Below are 22645 nucleotides of genomic sequence, written 5' to 3' on the forward strand. Positions count from 1 at the left end.
AATCCTCTCGCATCAGATGCGCCTCCTTACAGACCCGGCACACCCCACTCGACAAGGCAACAGCGTCCAGAGAGACACCACTCCTGATCTGACCATCACACATAACATCGCCAACTCAGTCTGGCGCAACACTGGTCATGATTTGGGAAGTGACCACTATGTGGTTGAAACCCTCGTTCAGGACGGACCCCCACAGCCGAGCACCCGTTCCCACAAGCTGGTTGACTGGGACGTCTTCCGATCCCTCTGTGATGCTAACTTACCTGACACCTTAGAAGATTTGGATGACTGGACTGCCAAACTCATCGAACAACGTGATGGTGCAGCCAAAACTGTCCCTGAACAAGCTCACCTTGACGTAGTTGATTCTCGTCTCGTCCACTTATGGGAAGCCAAGGAGGGCCTAGTGCGTCGACTCCAGAGGCAGAAACACAACCGCCCTCTCCGTCGCCGCCTGGCTAAGCTCAACCAGGACATTAGCAGACATGCAACAAACTTGACCACCCAGCATTGGAATGCCCTTTGTGACCGCATGGAGGGCAGCATGAATGTTCCGCAGACCTGGAATATTCTCCGCGGCCTGCTAAATCCGGAGAAGAAAAGAGAGCACACGAAGAATGAGATGATCGCCCTCCTCCACAAGTCGTCGGGTTCTGCGCAGGAGCTTCTTCGACAGCTTCAGGAGCTCTATATTCCGTCCGCTGCCTCCGTTCCTCCCCCGGATTACACCGGCGGCCCCAACGAGACCTTACATCGCCCCATCACGGTTGCCGAAGTAAGGGCTGCCCTTACACGTGTCAACGTTCGATCAGCCCTGGGTCCTGACGGCATCACCAACAAGCTTCTTCGGAACCTCACTGGATCCGCAGAACAGGCGCTCACTGACTACATGAACACAGTGTGGACGTCGGGCCATCTTCCCGCGTCCTGGAAAACAGCGAAGATCTCTCTTATACCCCAACCAGGCAAGGAATTGGCTATTACAAATCTCAGACCCATTTCCCTAACATCTTGTCTGGGTAAGTTACTTGAACACGTCATCCTGGCGCGTCTCCAAGCCTATATGGATGATCAGGGTCTGTTCCCACACACCATGCTGGGCTTTCGTCCCAAACTGTCTGCCCAAGACGTTATGCTGCAGCTTCAGCATCAAATTTTGGATAACCCCTTTATCTCCCGGCAAGACACTAAAGTCATCATGGGCGTCGATTTGACTAAGGTATTCGATAATGTCACTCATCAAAGTATACTGACCGGGCTTAACCAACTTCACGTAGGACCCCGCACCTACCAGTACATCGCCAACTTTCTCACTGGTCGCACAGCATCCCTCTCGGTCCAAGGCCTTGAATCGGACCCCATGCCCTTGGGCAGTAAAGGCACACCTCAGGGGTCAGTCATTTCCCCTTTTCTATTCAACGTGGCTATGCTCCAGCTCCCTCCCCTCTTGGAATGCACCCCGGGCCTGCACCACAGCATCTACGCGGATGACATCACCGTTTGGACAGCTGGGGGCAGCGATGGTGAAATTCAAGACCTCCTTCAGCAAGCTGCCAACATCATCGCCACTTACGCCCATGAACGGGGACTCAGCTGCTCATCACAAAAGTCGGAGCTCTTCTTCTATCACTCGAAGCGTCGCCATCGTGATGCCAGTGCCCATGATATTCAGGTCACGTTACAAGGCAACCTCATTCCGCACGTGCCCTCCATTCGCATTCTCGGACTCCTAATTCAAGAAAATGGGGCTAACACTGAAATTATCCGCAGTCTCGAAAACACCACCGACCAGATTGGCAGACTCATCGCCCGCATAGCCAACCGCAACCATGGTCTCAAAGAAGCCAACCTCCTTCGCTTGGTGCACGCATTCATTACCAGCCGCATCACATACGCCACTCCCTTTCTGAAGTTTACCCAGACCGAAATTGGACGCCTCCAATGCACCATCCGCAAGGCGGTCAAGCTGGCCATGGGTCTCCCTCGTCATACCTCTACTGAAAAGCTTCTCAACACCGGGACATACAACACCTTCGAGGAGCTGGTTGAAGCGCAGCGTGTTGGTCAACTCCACCGTCTGGCCTCTACACCGACGGGTCGCTCCATCCTAACCAGACTGGGCATCTCCTTTGCTACGCAGCATGGAGATAAGGTCAGTTTGAGCGACTCTCTACGATCCCACTACAGTGTGGCCCCCATCCCACGGAATATGAACCCTGCCTTCCATCAAGAACGCCGCCTTGCCCGGGCCAAGGCCTTACACAAAGCCCACGCTTCGCATCCCACTACCCTATACGTCGACGCAGCGGAATATCCCGACCGTGCAGCCTGCGTTGCCGTAGTGATCAACTCCCGAGGAGCTTTGTAGCTTCGTGCTCGGTCTCCACGCCTCACTTTGAAGTTGGTGAAGAAGTCGCCATTGCCCTGGCCCTTACAGCTGCCCCGGCCACCGCAATAATCTCCGACTCGCAGACGGCTCTGCGGAACTTTGCGACGGGTCGTATATCCCCCATCACCGCACGTATCCTGCAGACTGCACAGACTCCGCCTGCACATTGTCCACGCCTGATATGGACTCCGGCCCATACGTCCCTTCCGGGTAACGAGCTGGCTAACGAGGTAGCCCGAGATTTCTGCTGCCGGGATGCTTCGGATGCTGCCTCTCCACGTCGGGCGGGAGGGAGGGATCGCCTGGTTACGTATCGGGAAATAACGCAGCACTACCGCCTTAGTCGGATGCACTTCCCCGGCCCCGCTCCCACTTTAAAACGCAGGCAGTCTGTTCAGTGGCGTCGACTGCAGACTAACACCTTCCCGCATCCCGCATTGTGCCACCTCCACTTCCCCACGCGATACTGCCACAAGTGCACATGGTGCGGCGCGCCTTTTGCTTCCCTCCACCACATAGTAGGCGCTTGCCCCTCGCGACCCACCCTCCATCCTACTCTGTCCCTGCCCCCTTACCACGGTAGAGCAATGGGAGGCTACTCTTCTCAGCCCCGACCACCAAGTTCAAGAGTGTGTGATTCAGCTGGCCGAACTCGCCGCTAGGGCCCACGGGCTCCTAGCCGTCGACTAGGGGACTGTAGTGTGCCGGTGCTCCCAGCCGGTGCCTCTTTCTTCACAGCTCTGGATAAATAAAGTTTTTACCACCACCACCACCCCTGCAACCCGAACGATTCCGCCCAACCTTGTGAGGAAGTCGGCACCACTGAGGCACCCCGTTAAACTAATTGTTAATGTTTTTTCGCCCGCCTCAGTGTGTCTCATTTCCTCCAAGCTCTGCGTGGACCCACCTTAATATAAGTTAGTGACTAACCAATTAACGGGCGTCACACCATACTTACGTTCATTTCAGTACCTGCCCTAAATACGTCATCGCAAACGTCGCGGAACACACGATTCAGCGGGAGATTCAAAATTTTAGCTTAAATCGTGTAATTTATGAGCGAATAAAGCATCGTTTGGTAGCCTCGCGTGACTACCGAACAGTTTCTACATTTCCTGCATTGAAAATTTCTCGTCCATATAAATGTTTCGTTAACGAATTCCTTTAGCTTTGGCCAGGTGGCTGAATCGAGGGACACATTCAGACAGACAGACAGACAGACAGACAGACAGACAGACAGACAGACATGCGGGCAGGCAGGCAGACAGACAGACAGACAGACAGACAGACATGCGGGCAGGCAGGCAGACCAAACGTTTCGCGTTTTGTTTCGTCACACCCACACAGAATCCAATACAACAAGTAAACAAGTAACGTTCAACGGGCGGGTAAAGCAGGAATAAGAAGAGCCTCGCTGAGTCTGTTGAGAAATTTAGACACCCTTACGTTCCTTGCCCCTAACTTTGGAATATGTATTCAAAACAACCGTGTATAACAAATATCTTTAGTGAATTAAGCTCTCGGTATACACAGACGCCTCCCAACATCGAGGGCAGCAGTACGCCATCATCGTGGCTACCACCAAAACCAACCTTCTTGCGTGTACCTCACTCAAGACACAAGACATGACGGCAGCACAAGAGGCAGCCATCGCCTTGGCTCTAACTCAACCAAGGGTTCGGAAGGCACTCACCGATTCCCAACAAGCCTACCGTAATTGCCAGCCGGGGTGGGTGTCCCGAGCTGCACTGCGTGTGTTAAAAGGTCACTCACTAATCGGTCCCATTCTGCAGCTCATCTGGACGCCCGCTACGCTTCCATGGAGGGCAACGAATGCGCTTTTACCCCACAGGCTATGGAGCTGCACGAGGACCCGCTTGTCACGTTCAGGGACATAGCCCATCATTATCGCCTCCGGAGACAGACCCTACCTTCGCCTTACCCTGACCTTTCCGTAGAACAACAAACTACGTACCCTACAGCTCATACAATCCGGCTCCTTTCCACACCCGACGCGTCTTCACTCAATGCGCCCGAATCGCTACGACGCTGAATGTAAATTTTGCCCAGAAGTAGGAACACTCTGCCGCATAATCGGGGTGTGAGACTTCATCGTTGAGCACCCTCCTCTCTACCCGTCAACTACCCAACAAGAGCAATGGGAGATCCTGCTGTCCAGCCCCTCCTACCTACACTGCTTCAGCTGGTGGACAGAGCACAGGCGGCGCGGACTGCATATGGTATCAGGGGAAGAAGGAACCGACCTCGGCTGCCCTCTGTACCGTTCAGAAATCTCAATAGAAGTATTTCCTCCTCCCATTACGACAATTTCATCAGGAACTTAAGTGTGTAACCGGGCTGGTTGGTTGGTTGGAGCCATAACAAATTTGGAACGTACCCCCTCTAGGGGATTGGCCAAGTCTGATTGTGGTCTCATTGTTGAAGAAGCTTACGAATTCAAACTAAGGGAAAATAGAAGTTGGATAGTAGTCGGGATAGTTACCTCATGCCGTGTTTGTAGTTTTCCTCGTCCTTTCCAGCAGCTCTTTCCGCAAATTTTACACTGCAGTTTGACGCAGGAATTAACAAACGGTGCATTGTAAGTTTTACTCAACCCTAATTATTGCAGAGTCGCTGGCCTCAATATTTTGTAAACTCCGCCATACCATTATTACAGTAAATTAGAACTTTCGCGTGGTTCAAACGGACCCGATAAAGTGAGGCCAAAATGGTGTCAAAACCATTTAGGGGCGCTGCGATCGTTACCCCTGATTGCTGTGGAGGGACATGGACTGAACTTTGGCTCCCCAAATAAAGACCTGGCTTCCAAACACGGTCACGCTACAAATTTTTACTTTATATTTATTCTTTTGTGACGTTTAGCATTTTTTAACCATATTATTTTATAGCGGTCCACGCAAGCAACACAAACCAGGGGCGCACCGAGCGCGCAGTGCACGCCTCGCGCGCGCAGTCGCTGGTCGTGCCACGAGCACCCAGCGCGAGATAGAACCAGCGGCTAGTTTCAGCCGCGACCAAGACAGAATCTTGCGTGATTCTGCGCCGATGTAGCGGCTTTATCATTGCCGGTGCACAAATATCCAACCGGTTCACGACGCGCCAGCCGTGTCGAAGCGGAGGGGCTGCTCGAGCAACGCTGCGGTGAAATTCCTGAAGAGGCGAGTGCAGTCGAACCAGGGCATCTCGCTGCAGTAGCTGAACGACCACTTGTCCCGTCTGCCGCCTCGCATGAGGACAAAGTGCGGCAACCCCGCCGAGTCCCTCAAGAAGTTCCTGCGGCAGTTCCCCAAAGTGCTCGTCGTAGGCAAACAGGGCAAGGTGTACGTGCGGCGCAAATAACGCGGGGCGATTTCGACGCTCAACGGCACAGGCGTCATGGGCACCACGTCGCACAGCTGCAAGGACAAGGATGACGTCGCTTGCCAGACCGACCTCACTGGCAAGGTATACCGAATATTCAGCGTCTACGGTTTCATCTCTGTCAAGTATCCCATCCGTACGAGCGTTTACTTCGACGTGAAGGTCTTTGAGAATGCCCAGCGCAGGAGCCTGCGATCCTCCCGGCTGCGGGTGGGCAGCTGCGTCACCCTCATCGCCAAAGTGGGGCCCAAGAAGTGCGAAGCCCGCTGCCGACCCAGCCGGGTCACCCGTGCCCCCGTGACCCCGCCCTCATCGTCACCTTGTCCCTCACTCCACGGCGACAATGACGGAGGACGACGCAACATCGTAACGAGAACTGTCAACCAGCACGGTGTGGTAGGAACGGTCAAGCCCAGCTATGGCTTCATAAAATTCGACCGCAATCACAGGGACCGGGCCACCTTCCATGCGGACACCGTGGACAAGCCACTCGGCCCGTCGATCAACCATCTCGCAGACGTGTTCCCCGTTGGAGATAAGGTCCGCTTTAACGCCAAACGCATCAAAAAGACGTCCGGCAACCTCAGGTGGGAGGCCGCAACAGTGCACCTCTGCCGCAGCGACGACCGCAGTTGTGCCGGCGACTCTGGAGGTCAGCCGAGCGGCAACGAGGTTTTCATGTCCGATGAAAAATGCGACATCCAGGACCTCCGTCAGGCCAAGCTCGATGAATATGAGAGTCGAGAAGCTGACCTTGAGGAGCCTTCTACGGGATGCGCAGAATGGGATGCAATCTCAGTTAACGCGGACTCCAGCATCTCCTCGGTAAAGGGAAAGAGGAGTGCGAGGTGCACATTGCCGCAGTGGGAAGGCAGGCGGAAGTTGGCCGGGGAGTGGGGATTCTTCTACCCCGTGACAGTCGGTCGGTACGGTAAAGTTCGGACACCGCAGTGGCTTGATGGCTACCTTGGCAGTCGAGGTCACGTACCGCGACATGAAGGTAATCGAGAACCTTCTCTAGGAAGTGGCAGATGGCCAGGAAGTACGCTTCGATGCCGTACAAGCGGAAGACGAGAAAAGGATCGCTGCGCTGGTGTGGATCGGGAACAGGCCCCAGAAACCACCTGACGGTGATTGCGAGGACTTTTTTAAAAGAATCCCAAACAAGATCTTCGAGTGTGAAATATCATTGCCAAGAGCCGAACCGGGACCGAGCGATGATTTTAGCGGAGAAAGAGACACCCGAAATGTGGGCCCGGGATCCCCACCTGCCCAGCTTTCCATCTCCATTTACAAATATTGGAAGGAGACCATCGTTAAGACCTGGGAGTGCTCCGGGACTTGCGAGGTTCGGGAACAGACAGCCACGAGACAGATCGAGTTCACGAGCGGGTGTTTCTACAAGAGCGGCACCATGTTCACGAACGACCTCAACGAAGGGCTTCGTTTGGGTGACACTGTGTTTCTCGACTACATGGTTGGCGCCAAAGGAATGAGGGAAGAAATGCGCTGCGACCTCGTCTGGCAGGGCAGGAGACCAAGAGGTGTCTGGCAGATGAGTGCTGAAGAATTTGGGCTCCGGCTTCAGATTGACACGGAGGGCGCGGAGAACTCGCTCTGCTTTGAAGACCTCGAGACAGAAATAGGAGCTCCCGTGGTCCGTTCCGTGTACCCTCGGACAATGAACAGCCAGTGGACACGGTGGCCATTATGGGAATTGTGAGACGAGCAGCTCGGCCTCTGTGGCTGCCGTTCTTGCTACCTTGCCAGCGCCAACGAGCACTCCTGCCCACAGGCGGTCCCCTGAAGCACACAAGGAGCCGTCAGCATGTGGCGGTACTCCGGAGCGGTCGTTCCCTTCTGCTGGTGTAGACGACCATGTGCTCATTCGGCTGGCCAGAATAGTGGCGGCGGAGCTCGTAGCGCAGAAGGAGAGTCCGCGAGTCGTCTCCAGGCTGTTGACGAAGGGCAATCTTCCGGGCAAGACAGCAAGCTTCTTGTCTCTGCCTTCGTGAACGCCAGCACACAGTCCACCTCGACAGGAGAAATCAAGTCGAAGGAACTGTTCATTAACTGATGGCCATGATGCTCTTACTGGACAACTTGGCGCGATTTCATACTGCTCCTGTCATTTCTTTTTTTAAAGACGATAGTCTTTCTTGGGCTACTTAAACCCAGAAATTTTGGTCTGTCTGTCTGTCTGTCTGTCTGTCTGTCTGTGACTCGATTCAGCCACCCGGCCAAAGTAAAATTGATGTTGCGCAATAGTCTTATATACTCACAGTCATGTAAACGTCTAAGGCCGGTTTATATGCTCATACTTGTCAACTTTGTTGAACAAGAACAATACATTACGCAAATATAAGACAGGAAATTAGTACACAAGGGATATTTACAGTGTTCCTTTATTAAAAAATTTATGGATGCTTGGTTTTCCGATAGCAAATGATATTCTACATCTACTGCAAAAAACCGCCGCCTCCTGGCGGCATATGAGAAAGAACGCGGCAACAGCAACGAAAGGTTCCAGTAGCTAGGTTCCACGTTCTGCTTGGAACGCACGTGGAGCACGGCCAGGCGGCTCTATAAACCTTCTAGTCGGCCGCCTCCATTCACGCGCGTCTCCGCCGTACTGCAGCGCTGGCATCGAGGAACCCGGCCTGTAGCAGTGGAACGCGGTAAATTCAAATCGCCTTGCGCAAACCTTTAGTGCGTTTACCTTGGAATGAGCGCGACGGAACAGGAACAGTATGAGAGGTGAGCGGGAAAGCAAAGGGGGGCATTTCCTTGGCAAATGTCTAGAAAGACTATCGTCTTTTGACGACATTTGCAACGAAAGGAGCAGATACGCGGCCAATTTTTTTTGCACTGTGTTTGTTTGACAGAAATGCTATTCAGAAAACGGTTATAAAGAAGGGGCTGGTCTTGAAAAAGCGAATTGATATCTGGTATCTGATAAGCCCTGTAATTTCAGTTTGTGCTATAGATTCTGCAGGCTCCCTATGCCATAAGACTATGTTTCGACGAAGCCTTGAGTCGCGGACGCGGATTATTCTATAAACCCGTGTCCGCGCTGCTCGCGGAGGATATATGTAGCAGATGATGAATGTTCGCCGGAGCTCACCTCAGGACATGATGATGATGGTTTAAGTTTAATGGCGCAAGGCCGACATGAGCAAAGAGCGCCAAATACAAAGTTATTAGATAAGGAGGGAAATCGGATAAAGTCAGTTAAATACTACGAGCACGTCTGGTGTAAAGGGCCAGGGTGAAGAACGTGAGTGGTTAAAAAATAAATACGGTGGCTGGTGTATAGGACCAGGGGTAAAACTATGGGTGATAAGAGATGAGTTGTAAGAAATGAACTTCAGATAGGAACCTTAAGGTTCGCTGAACAGAGAACATGGCTTCATCTCCTAAGAAGTATGACGGGTGTGGTGGAATATGTCGTGTGTGTAGTTCTGGGAAGTGTTTTCGTCGTGTAATGTCGAGTGCCTTACATTGTATGAGGATGTGGATCACGGATAGGGCCTCTCCGCACCTGCTGCACAGAGGTCTTGGAGACCCCGTGAGAAGGTGCGAGTGCGTTGCATGAGTGTGCCCTATCCGTAATCTACCCAAGGCGACTTCAGTGTATCTATTACGTGTGTCGGTGGTGTATGGTCCCAAGTGTGGTTTTATTACGTGTAACTTGTTGTCTGTTTGTTCACTCCAGTGTGTTTGCCATGTTTTACGAAGTTGTTGTCTGATGTGTGGTTTCACGTCGGTGTAGGGTAATGTGGTTATGTCTACTGTATTCGAGAGTGTAGCAGCAGCAGCCATTCGGTCCGCTGCTTCGTTCCCGGCTATACCACTGTGGCCAGGGACCCAGCAAAGAACCAGTTCAAATTTGCGTACATACACCGACATAATACCCTTGACTATTAGATTTACAACGTGATTTTTTGAAGACTTTGTTGACGACAACGCCCGCATGACACTGAGGGAGTCTGTATATATAATGGATTGTGGGATGTGACTTTGAAGGATATGATTAACAACAAGAAGTACACCATAAGCCTCTGCCGTAAAGATACTGGTATTACTGTTAAGAGTTCTAGTGACATTAAGGCCGGGCCCATGCGCCGCGCAGGACACCGAGGTGGCAGTTTTAGAGGCGTCCGTATAAAATTCAGAAAATTGATACTTCTGCTACAAATACAAGAAGTGCTGCAGAATTGCACATGTGGGAGCTCGGTTTTTATCTACATGTGTGAAGGATGTGTCGCATGATACAGGGCGGAGATGCCATGGTGCTATAAAATCTGTTTGAGAACTTTGTATGGTGTCTAAAAATGAGACAGAAAGCTCTGACGCTTCCTCTCTAACTCTGTAAGAGAAGGGCGCAGAGAACGATGGTCGGTTAAGGAGTAGTGCAGTCTGAGACGTATCATAAAAAGCCGATTTAAAAGGATGGTGCGGCATAGATGAAATTTTAAAAGCAAAAAGAAGATCTGTGTATGCTCGCTGACGTTGTAGGTTCCACTTATTACACTTCACATAGAGGCTTTCGACCGGGCTAGTCCGGAAGGCGCCACATGCCAACCGGAGCCCCAGATGAAGCACTGGGTCCAGCATTTTCAGGGATGTCTTACTTGCTGACCCATAAACAACGCTTCCATAGTCTAATCGTGAACCTATCAGGCTGGTAAAAACACGTAAAAGAAGTTGTTTGTCAGCCCCATATGAAGAGTGGGAGAGAACCTTGAGTATATTCATGGCCTTTAAGCATTTATGTTTAAGTTGTTTTATGTGTGGAATGAACGAGAGCTTTTCGTCAAGGACTACACCTAAAAACTTGTGTTCATTTCTGACTGGAATTGAGACACATTTGAGTTTGATGTCTGGATCCGGCCGAATGCCGCGCCTTTTCGAAAACAAAACACAAGTACACTTCACTGGATTAAATTTAAAACCGTTGCTATCTGCCCAGCCAGCTAGCTTGTTAACACCAAGCTGGACTTGGCGCTCGCAGATAGACAGGTTACAAGACTTAAAGGATAATTGCACGTCGTCTACATAGATTGAGCAGGAAATGGTTGGTGGCAGAGCCTTCCGAAGAGAGTTCATTTTTACAATAAACAACGTGCAACTCAAAACTCCACCTTGCGGAACACCGTTTTCCTGCACATGAACTCTAGAGAGTGCAGTTCCAACTCGCACGCGAAACGTTCTTTCAGAGAGGTAACTGGCAAGCGTGTTCCACATGTTACCCGACATACCAAATGACTTCAAATCGCTGAGGATGCCGTACCGCCAAGCAGTGTCGTACGCCTTTTCAAGATCAAAGAATACTGTCATACAGTACTGCTTATAGAGGTAAGCATCTTTAATATATGACTCTAACGCAACGAGTTGATCGTTCGTAGATCGCCCCGCCCTAAAGCCTGCCTGACAGCTCTCGAGAAGACCGTTGTACTCTAAGAAGTACACGAGTCTCCTGTTTATCATCTTCTCGAAGAGCTTACACAGGCAGCTTGTCAGGGCAATGGGGCGATAACTGGCGGGAGAGGAAGGGTCCTTCCCTTCCTTTAGGAAAGCCACTACTATGGCCTCCCTCCAAGAGCGTGGGAAGTGCCCCGAAAGAAATATTTTATTGTAGAGGTGAAGAAGTGTTTCAAGTGTGTCTGCATGTAAGTGTTGTATCATTGTGTATGAAATCCTGTCTGCACCTGGAGCTGACGGTTTACAAGTACCGAGTGCGACCTTCAGCTCATGAAGTGAAAAGGGGGTGTTATAGGATGAGTTCGACTTATTAGTGTCTCGCAAGGACTTCTTCTCACATGATGCTTTGTGTTTAATGAAAGTGTTGGTGTAGTGTGCTGAACTGGACACGTGTTCGAAGTGTTGTGCAAGTGTGTTAGCCTGGTCTTCCAGTGTGTCCCCTGTTGTACTAACCAGGGGCAGGCTGTGTGTCTGTTGTCCTTTTAGTTTTCGTATTCGTGTCCAGACTTTTCGCGTGTCAGTGTATGAGTTGATGGAAGTGAGGAAGGTGCGCCAACTCTCCCTTTTCGCCTCACGACGCACTCGCTTCCCAAAAGCCTTTGCCCGTTTAAAAGAAATGAGGTTATGTGACGTGGGGAACCGGCGAAGGACACCCCACGCCTTGTTCTGGGCCTCTCGCGCCCGCCTGCAGTCCTCGTTCCACCAGGGCCTCCTTGGGGTGCGGGACCCACTGGAGGCCTGGGGAATGGACTTTTCGGCAGCGTCGAGGATGTGCGCCGTGACGAGTTGGGCGGCTTCCTCCACGTGTAGGTGTTTTATGGATGTGTGGTGTAGTTGAGATGTTTGTGTGAATGTGCTCCAGTTTGCTTTTGATTCATTAAACCTTTTATGGGAAGATGGACTGCTCGAGCCTATACCTATATACGTTAATGAAGTGGGGAAGTGGTCACTACCATATGGGTCCGTGCCCACACCCCACTCAAGACATGGAAAGAGAACTGCGGAACCAATAGCCAAGTCAAGATGCGAGTATGTATTGTGTCCTAAGTTATGGTATGTAGGCTGTTTTTTGTTGAAAAGGCATGCTCCTGAAGATGTAAGAAACTTCTCTATAAGGCGACCTCGGGCATCCGTTCTGGAGGAGCCCCAAAGAGAGTTGTGCGCATTAAGGTCGCCTGTTAGTATGTATGGTTCGGGCAGCTGGTCGACCAGCGCCTCGAAATCAGAGCTGGAAAGTGCATGATCAGGAGGAATGTAGATGGAGCATACCGTTATCAACCTATTAAAAATTATTGTGCGTATTGCTACAGCCTCAAGGACGGTGTTGAGAGCGACAGGGTGGCATGCTAGGGATTTCCGGGCTATTATGGCTACACCGCCCGAAGAGTGTGTGCAGCCATCCCTGTCCTTTCTGAAGACCATGTACCTATTTAAGAAATTTGTGTGCCTGGAATTCAAATGCGTCTCCTGAAGACACATCACACTTGGCTGATTAGCATGCAGTATTTCGTATACATCGTCAAGATTTTTAAGAAGGCCTCTACAGCTCCATTGAATTATGTTTTCTCTTCCCATTATTTAGTGTGAGAGCTACTGGAGTGTGTGTGTTTGTTTATGTGTCGTCTTGCGGGGCTGTGACTCTCACCTTTTTTGGCTTGTCGGGAGGCTTTGGCGTCGGGACGCGTTCCTTGCGCTGCGTTGCAGGCAGGAACGGCCCGACATCCATCTCGTCGTCGGATGTCCGAGGGGTGCCCGACGGACCGGGCCCCCTGGACTTGGCCTCCCCTCGGGAGCCCTTCGTTTGAGCCACCACCGCCGAGGGCGTCCGGGGCGCCAGAGGTGGCACGGGCGGTGCGGTGGCGGTGGGAACCGGTGCGGGGCCCGTGGTGTCCATCACCTCTGTACCCTCCAACGCACTGGAGGGCGGGGAGACAGAGGCGGGAGCGGCACCGGTCCCGACGGAAGAGGTTGCCACCACAACCGCTGCTGCCTCAGCAAGCGGCGTGGTGGCGGGTTGGGCTGCCAGAGGCAACCCAGGGGGGGGCGGGCGAGGGACCAGGTCAGACTCGCTGAACTGGGTCCCTGTGGAAACGAGACGCCGCTCCGCCCCCCGGCGAGCTGCGTCGGCGTACCTCCCCAGGGGGAAAGAGGCGAACCTCTTCCGCGCCTCTGGAAAGGTGATGTTCTCGGTTACCTTAATGTTTATGATCTTTTTTTCTAGTTGAAATTTTTCGCACTTGCGGGAGTATGCCGCATGCGGCCCCCCGCAGTTTACACAAGTGAGAGTTTCGGCTGAGCAGTTCTCGCTCGGATGATCGTGCGCCGCGCACTTTGCGCACGTCGTTCGGCCACGGCAAGAGTTCGTACCATGCCCGAACCGCTGGCACTTAAAACAGCGCCGCGGGTTCGGGATGTACGGACGGATGGAGCAACGGATAAAACCTGCATTTATGTATTGTGGAAGAATTGCGCGGTCGAAAGTCAAGATAATGTGTTTGGTGGGAATCTCCTTGTCGTCTCTGCGGATGGTGATGCGTCTCACGGCAGTGACGCCCTGATCCTTCAAGCCGGCAAGGAGATCCGCATCCGTTTCGCTCAAGAGATCCGTCTCGGATATCACACCTTGCGAGCTGTTGAGGCTCCGATGGGGTGTGACCCTGATGTCTAGATCAGCCAGTCTAGTCTGAGCTAGAAGCTTCGTGGACTGCTGCTTGTCATTTACCTCGATTAGTAGTTCACCAGACCTTTGTTTTTTGCACTTATATGATTTTCCTATTATGGCTTCAAGATATTTTGCGATCAAGAAGACTGACTGAGATGCAAGAGGGTGGGTTGGATTGAGGGACTCCATGACAAGAAATCGAGAGTAATGATCTGGTTCAGGAAATGCCAAAGATGGCAATGAAGGAAAAGATACTTCGGTGCGGCCCCTTTTCAGGGACCGATCACGTTTGGGGGGGGGGGGGGGGTACAAATGCCATACAGTATGTATAGAAGCAGGGGACGGGGGTACTTTCTTCCACAACCTTACCCTGATAGCTGAGGAGGTCCCGGAGCTACCTGCCTGATAAACAGACAGGGAGCCCATCCGCCGGAGCTTGACCTGGGCTCCGACGGCCACCGTTCGTGGTTTCTAACCCTCCACCTATAAACACATCGCCACGGTTGGATCCAGCTTATGTTTGGGGGCTCGGGGTCCGCGGTATCGCCAGTACCGTCACCAAGATTGCTCAAGGTTCCCCGTGCGGGGCTCACCTCAGGACAAACTATCGATCCAGCATTAAATTTTTTGCCGTGTGCGTATCCCCGAGTATGATTTTGCATTGCCCATCGTACTTATTTCGTCGAATGTTCGTGAAATCTATGCCACACTGGCTTGTCAATGGTAGTGATGAACATCCGAGGTATGATGGTAGTGATGAACATCCGAGGTATGACATTGGCAAGCGTAACTGGCTCGCTGACAGGTATATGAGCGCTCCGCAAGACTATGCAAGCGCACAAAACCGATTTACAGCATTGTGTATACCGTAGCACGACCATCTGAGATAATGCTGGTTACGGGCACACTGTTAGTAAATTTTAGGGCAGTGGAATTACAATCAGCTCCATGACTACGCCGGTTTCGCGACGCCGGCCTGTGGCGCACAGCTGGCGCTTGTACAGAACGAATTAACCCCTCTAAGATTGCGTGAGAAATATTTATGCCCTCGTATATGTTTTCGAACAGAGTGACTGCTTCACATAAATATGTATTTCTAGCGCATACAAACGGTAAATCTCAGTCGTGAACATGCCGCAAAAGCAGCGGCGAGAGTGGGGAGCGGGCCGGAGTCTCCCGCGGCTGCTTTCGAAACGGGGCGCTAGGGGGATTTCAGTGGTGCCCCTACAGGCAGCGCTCGAGTCGTATAAAACACAACATCTTTCGAATAGACTAAACTTGTATTTAGTCTCCATGACCTATTTCACAAAAAGAATATGTTCAAATACACAATCCGCAGAACTATAAGCAATGAGAACATTCTGCTATGCTGATATGTCTGTATGCCCGGTGGTGATTTCAAATAAATACTTTGATCGATTGGTAACTAAATGATGGGGACTGATTTTGCAACCCCGGCATTTTTCAATAGTATGGTGGCCTTGGGGTGTGATTACAAGATGTTGTTTTAGGAAGGTCATAATGCAGGCATGAGTTGATGAGTTGGTTGCTTGTTTTCCTTTTTCTTACCTGGGGGGGAGCGGAACTAAAGGATCTGAAGTGCCTGTCCTTGTGTCATTCGTCTTCTGTGTACATTTGTTGCGATTTAAATTTGCACTACGGAGTACCAACTAGCTCGAACCCTCACGTTTTGAAGTATAAGAACACACATGCTAGCAGCTAGCACCCCCCCCCCCCTCCCTCCACCCTGTAGGGGTGCTAGCTGCTAGTTTCAGTACAAGAAAAAATAGTTACCAAACGATTTCAGACTTTCCCTCGTGTAGTTTCGGGTGATGATAGGGGAGGCGATGAGTCCCGTGTAAATTCGTCCCCTGTGCGTTTTATAATAGCCACTGCTCTCGCGCCAACGACAACGCCAGCTAATAGCTAACGCTGGTGCTGTGATGCAAGGTGAAATGCACTTATGGACCGTTTACAGCGAGCAAGTAAGCCCCGCCTAAACTATAGACTGCCTTAACGCACGCGGCTGTTTTGGCTTCCACCGTTGACTGCCAGGGTCCGCAGCGAATTAGCGCTTATATGGAATTTTTTCGCTGTTCCGTTCACTTCAGTATAAGCAGGGTTTATGTGTAGAAGTAAGGTAGTGGCTTTTCCATTTTTTATAAACTCGCGCGGAATACGTTCGTAGCTCAGGTTAGCAAAAGTGAGAGGAAAGAGGGCCCAGGAAAGAAAGCCCGTTCTACATGGTTACCTGCGAATTCGCTGCTGCCGTGCCGCGCTCGCGCGGCAGAACGACCCACTTGTAGCTGTGGCAATATATCGTTTTGCCGCACGTACGGCGCCGCAGGTAAATTCGCGCCATGTAGAACGGGCTTAACGCCTGACAGTGTCTGCAGCTGCCGTCCCTCTTCCCGGCTCCGCTCGTCAAGTTGCGGGAAAGGCGGTCGCTTTTCTTATCTGTTATCCTTAATCAAGGAAATCCGGAGCACGATAGTCGGGGAGCTTGGTTGTACCCCCCCCCCTCCCCCCCCAAAAAAAGCCACTGCATTTATTAGTATAAATGCGACAGGCATGGAAAGCGCATGTAAACGACGGCACGGCATCCCCTCCTTTCAATCAACAACGATACGCGTTTCCTTCACGCAGGTCAGACAACCTCAAGCCCTGTCCTCGGTGCCGCGTGGCACACTACTGCAACAAGTTGTGCGAGGTAAGGCGCAGGGGCCAGCCCGGGAGCTATTCTTATCGAATGCTCTTCCAGACAACAGCGCACGAACTTGGCCCCGTGGTCTCAAGATTTTTTGCCGAGTGAAGCTTTGGAGTGTAGTCTATAACGATGAGTCATGTCAGTCCAGTTGAAGGATTTCGTAGGAAGGGCTGGCCTTAAAAAAGCATTACTGCTGCTCTTTCTGTGGCAAGTTGATACATTTTGTTATTTTGTTTTTCCTTATCACACTTCGCATTACTTTTTAAAGTACACCGGAGGTGTAAAAACAACACCAATAAAAACATTCAGCACAATATGTCGACTTTACTGTCACTTGGGACAATGGCTCATAGATGCAGTATTCAACTAGGCAGCTGGCGAACATACTATGCTCCGTTCTTCCCCACTCCACGGCCTTGCAGTGCTTCGATTATAGGACTGCATGATTATCTGCATGCCGCATTTTCAAAGGGACACTGAACTGAATTTGTCAAGCTCCTGTTTCTGCTTGCACTATGTAGACTGGCTCAAATAAACACACTTTTTATCGTTTATCCGGGCGATAAAGCGGGAGATAAAGCGGTAGAAGAAAAACTACCATGCGCGGTCTTCGGCGGCCGCACCAACTAAAGCAGTGACGTTCATACGAGGTGCTACGGGATTGCACGATGTCCGAGATTAGAATTCAAATCACTGTCGGTTTCGGTTCTGTGAAACAACAAACATGCTTGGCATCCGACGTTATCGTTGGCTGGCCATTCTCGATATCTCAGTAATCGGCATACCGCGCTTTCCGGCTGTAAAATTCGACAGATAAGCCTGTAACAGCACGGCTTGGAATCGTAACAATTACTAGCTGAGGCGTATGCAGTGGATGAACGCCCTCCGCGTCACCGGAGGCGCTCAAATGCGATGCGCTTTTCCCCCACCTTTGGAGCTTGCCTGGCTCGTGCCTGTATCGTAAGAGGCGTGTTCGCACCAGGCCAAGGGTCAACTGATTCGGGTCTATGCCCGCAAGCAGTCGGTGCTTATGGCAACACCAGGCCAACGAGAACTCGCCAACGCGTCAGTGTCAGTCTGCACGCGTTCTGCGAACTCGCTCGTGGAGCAATTAACGTCACAGCGCAAAAATGGTGAATGCAGCATAGAAAACATTGCCCAAAAACAAATAAATCCCCTAGAATAAACATGCACTATCGGGGATTTGAACTTACGAATTGCAAAACCATATGCTAGAGCACCAGACTCCTCGGCCATAAGCCAGGAGTGGCAGGGGCGGAAATATGAAGTATATAATGTATAGCCATGGTTTACATTTTTATTTAGTTTTAGTATATGAAGCAGTTTATGTGACTGTTTCTTCAAGAGCGCTCGTGCAATAAGCGTTCCCTTTCCCCCCTTTCCACAAATGTCTCACATCTATAGCGACTGCATTCCTTAGGCGGAAAAGCGTTCGCAGATGTGTGGTCGTGCTGCTGACCGCTGGGATAGTTCATACAGAGCAAAAAGTGCTTCCCGTACCTTGGCTTTACGCTGAACGATAAAAGTTACGGTTGATTTTAATTCTTTAGTATCTATATTAAGTTCGCTGACTCTTCTCCCGCCTTCAATTGTCCTTAGGTTTTTCTACTAGCGTACCAGTCAGCGAAGCGTCGCATGTGCGCTTGTGTGAAGCGACTTGGACTTAGAGCTCGATAAAGTATACAAACTAACAAACTAAAGGCACATTCTTCCAAGCACAAACGTGTCGTGGCTTCGTTTCGACTGAGCGAGCGAATTGCGACGACCCGCTGGCGGCCGGCCTACTAAACGCTGGGCCAGCTGATTCTGTCGGAGGGTCGGTGAGCCGTGCAGTAGTGCAGTCAAGCCAAGCCATCTCGTTTTGACGTCGTACGAAAAGTAATAGGAAATCGGCAAGGAGGATGCAGAGAGGAGGACAGCATTGCCGAATTGATTTTGCTACTGAATAAATTCGCGTAAACGCAGCGAGAGTGGTCTAAACATGACCTAGAGACTCCAGACTACAATTTGCGCTAGTAATCAAATCACTTCAGTGCCCTTTTAAGACACAGCTGCGATGCTTGCAGGCGTCCGACCTGTCCGATCACCTGCCCGAGTGCTGCTACTTCGAGGATGTGTTTCCCTACATTCCAAACATCACGGTTCGCCTCATGACTCGCATCATGGCCAAACTTAAGGTGAGACCAACATGCGCAACATGTCTTATGAGCATAATTTTGTGTGTGCCTTGCTGCCCCGGAAAAATCTGTCCGCCTCCCTCCATTCCGCTGGACACGCCATGCCCTCCGGCTAAGGCGTAACGGCGGTATTTCTTGCGGAGAGGATTCCTCCGCACCTCAATCCCTCTTGCAGTGTTACTTCACAAAAGAATGTGCAGGATTAGGGTGCAGTGGGGAGGCCTCAACGTTGCCAGTAACCGGGGTTGCATTTTACGGCGTTGGCAGTGGCAGTGTCATTTCGCGAAAACCCGGCGCCGTTGTTGCTGCCTCTCTGAGGCCCCGGCGAAAGAGGACCGGAGGGAAGGGAGGTGAGGAGGCCGGAGAAATTTGATTTGTTTGTAGGGTTTAGCGCGCCGTAGGGGACACCTCCGGGATTAATTTTGATCACCTGGGGACCTTTAACGTGCACACGGGCGTTTTTGCTTTTCGCCTCCATCAGAAAAGCGGCCGCCGCGGCCGGGAAGCGAACCCGCGTCCTCGTGCTCAGCAGCACAACGCCTTAGCCACTGAGCCACCGCGGCGGGTAGGAGGCCGGAGTAAGTCGAGTAAGCAGGGGGAAGGGATGAGGTGAAATGAAATCAGCTCGTTAACACAAATACGCTACATAACCGTAATCGCACTGCTAGCGCAGACCCACCACATCAATCAGAGTGATCGCGTGTAATTATCGAGGACCGTCCGATTCATCGGCCAACGGCTGCCGACCTTTCTTTTGATATATGATTTTGGGGCTCGAGATTAATGGAGTCTGTAACCTGAGAAGAAGAGGAAGAAGTCAGTTCGGCGTGCTGGTTAGTCTAGCTTCCCTGCAATTTCTTCGCTTTTTGTGCCCTCCCCGCCTTCAGCACATCTTATCCTTCACGCTGCCTCCTTCTAAACGCTCGGAGATGTCCAGGCGGCGGAAACCCCGCGTATAACGACTTGCTGAGACCAGCGAGCGGACGCTGCTGCTCGGTAGGGTGCCGCCGTTGCCTGCGCTCTATGCCGTTGTCATGGACTCTCTAGGCCAGAGCATGGTCGCTCCCTCCAGCCGTGTCATGCGACACACCTGCCTCAACAACCCCCCAGTGCCCATCAGCCCCCAAAAAACGTGCGATCGACCTAACTCCAGATGTTGACGCTCCTGGTGGCAACGTGGAAGAAATGGACCAGACATTCACTCTTTTCTCCTATAAGAAGAAGCGAACCATGGGAATTCCGGTTGTGTTTCAACCAGCAGAAGCAGGATGCAGTCTCTGCAGAGCCAACGCTATCGTCGTCGCAGCGGAGGTCGTGGCCGCGGCACAAGAAAACGTTTTAACTCATCGCTTGAACAAGGGTGGCAGCATTATTGTCAACGTGTCTTCTCTCTGTGCGGCCAGTCGTGTCCTCCAGGTGTCAACCTTTGCTGGCATTGCGGTTGAAGCTCGTGTTCCGCAATCCTACATGGCTACCTACGGAAGGATTCAAGGCGTCCCTCTAGAATACACGGATGAGGATCTTGGAAGCTACCTACGTGACCAAGGCGTCCTATCTTCTCGCAAGCAAGTCCCTTACTCGCGTAGCGAGGACAATGGCGTTTCTGAAACCCGCCTGTGATCCATCATTCTAGAGTTCAAGCCTGGTACGCCACTTCCTGCATGAGTATTCCTTGGCTTCTGTAGCTTTCCCGTTACAGAATACATGGGCACAGCCACGCAGTGCTTCAAATGCGAGAGGCATGGCCATATCGCCAAAAATTGTAGAGGGCCCGTACGCTTTGTTTGCTCCGGGCCTCACTCATAGATTGCACGTCACGGGTCCAACCCCGATGCGCGAACTGTGACGGCCCACATCTTTCGTCGTATGGAGCTTGCCCGAAGAAAAGGGCCACGACTCTTGCTCGCAATATGGGGCAAATTCAGGGCAAAGTTCATAGTCGGCGTGAACCTTTCCCGAGCCCCGAGCCTCTAAAACTGCGATGCAATGGTCGCATGATCCGCCACCTCAGAGTAGCTCGCCTCCGAACAAATCCCATGCGCGAGTAGTCCAAGAACAGTCGTCGACCAAACATTCAAAAGTCCCTTCTGATGCTCGTTCGAAGGACGCATCCTCTCCCTCGAAACGGCGCTCTCAAGACCGTGACGAATCAGCAAGTCAGACCGGCCAGGCAGACATTGTGAGTCTGCTTATTCCGAGGCTGTTTGTGGCCATCAAGGCAATGTTACGTGCTAACCCCTCCTGTCGGTGCTTCCCTGAAGTCGAGGCTGTCCTGCCCTTAGAGCGCCTCTTGGCCTGTTCCTGCATATCCCAACGGTGTAACGGCCGATCACAACAATGATGACCCAGACCCATCCACGTCTTCGAAAGTGTCTCTAAACGCCCATCTCAGGGACTGTACCATTTTTCAATGGAACGCCCGTGGCATGCGTTTGAAACTTGCCGACTTTCGTGAACTTGTACATTTATATCAGTTCCCATTCATAGTGATATCTGAATCCCATGTTGGGGGATCCCTTTCGTTGAAAAGATTATCACATCCTTCATTCGGAACGTTGAAACAGCGTCAGCCGGATGTTATAGTTTTTCGCAACGACATGTCTGCTGCAGCAGTGGCCATCCCACCTCATCACACCGAAGAATACGTCTGCGCTAGACCTTTAATTGCGAAACGACCATTTACACTCATTGGGGCTTACCTGGAGCCAGGGACTGCCTTTGATGTTTCCAGGCTCGAAAGTATACGCACACAACAAAATTCGGGGGAGTGATTCTACGAATTCTCGCTGAGCCAGACTCGCCGGGCTGATGATACGGCATTCTATGGAACCGCTCAATGACAGCAGTGTAACGTTCTCAAAAAACGCAAACGTCACCGGATGCACTGATATTTCGTTCGTGTGAAGCCATTTCATCCGAAAATTTGCTTGGTGTACAGACTTCGAAACAAGAGGGAGTGATCACATACCCCATTCTGATATTTTCACCCGGGGCAGCTATCTTTCGACGCGGAATGAGGGTTAAATGGTCGAACTGGGAACGCTACAAGGCATCTGTGGACATCAAAATCACAGCAGCAACTTCAGATGAAGACATCTTACCAACTTTGACCAACTGCCTTCAGGAAGCCTCCCGAGCCATGACCAAACGTCTCAACATGAAGACCGACCAAGTCTACGAAAGATTACGAGGCGTTCGCAGGTGGACAGAACGAAAGGCGCGACTCATTAAGGCGTTAGAAGACGTACGAGATGCTCGAAGAGCGCAAAGGCAGGGGAGACGTAACTAAGGAAAGTTGAGCAGGCAGCGGTGGCGGAATTTATGCTCAAGATTAGACGACCGCAAACTACTGTCGAGCATTTAGCGCGCGTTCTCCAGCTCTATACCATTCAGGGCGCTATTGTTGCACGACAGATTTCCCCGAAAGAGGTGGCTGAAGAGTACTGTAGGCTATACTGTCCGCAAGATCACTAGTTTCAAGTTTATTCCAATTGTGGAAAGTGAAGCAAGAGCTAAAGGCTACAGCCTGATACAGGCCCTTGCTGCACGGGGCAATCCAGCAGTACAGCAATCACAACAATAACATTCAATTTCATATACACAAAAAAGTATACTCGAAACGTGAGTAGGGTGAGGGGAGTGGGGATGAATACATATATTCACAGGCTCTCTCGTACAGCTGTAGAATACTTAAATACAACAAAAAATAGTTTGTAGCGGGCAAACACACAGCTTATTGTTGAAGGTACATCTTGTATACATACAGTAAACATATAATAAATATAATAATACATGTACAGACAAAAAATAGTAATAACACGCAG

At 51.3% G+C, this 22645-nt stretch overlaps 1 protein-coding gene across 1 annotated transcript in view; it reads left to right on the top strand.

Annotated features, from left to right (window-relative positions):
- The window catches only part of LOC144138927 (histone-lysine N-methyltransferase SMYD3-like), a 59823-nt gene that overhangs the window by 11059 nt on the left and 26119 nt on the right, over window positions 1-22645 (top strand). Inside the window, exons 2-3 of the mRNA XM_077671446.1 lie at window positions 16563-16626; window positions 18711-18821. Coding sequence (XP_077527572.1) covers window positions 16563-16626; window positions 18711-18821 — 175 coding nt within the window. The remainder of the gene's footprint in view (window positions 1-16562; window positions 16627-18710; window positions 18822-22645) is intronic.

The sequence above is a fragment of the Haemaphysalis longicornis genome, unplaced genomic scaffold, assembly GCF_048455015.1.
Source record: "Haemaphysalis longicornis isolate Haplotype H1 unplaced genomic scaffold, Haemaphysalis longicornis Haplotype H1 scaffold_1, whole genome shotgun sequence".
Classification (NCBI taxonomy): Eukaryota; Metazoa; Arthropoda; class Arachnida; order Ixodida; family Ixodidae; genus Haemaphysalis; species Haemaphysalis longicornis.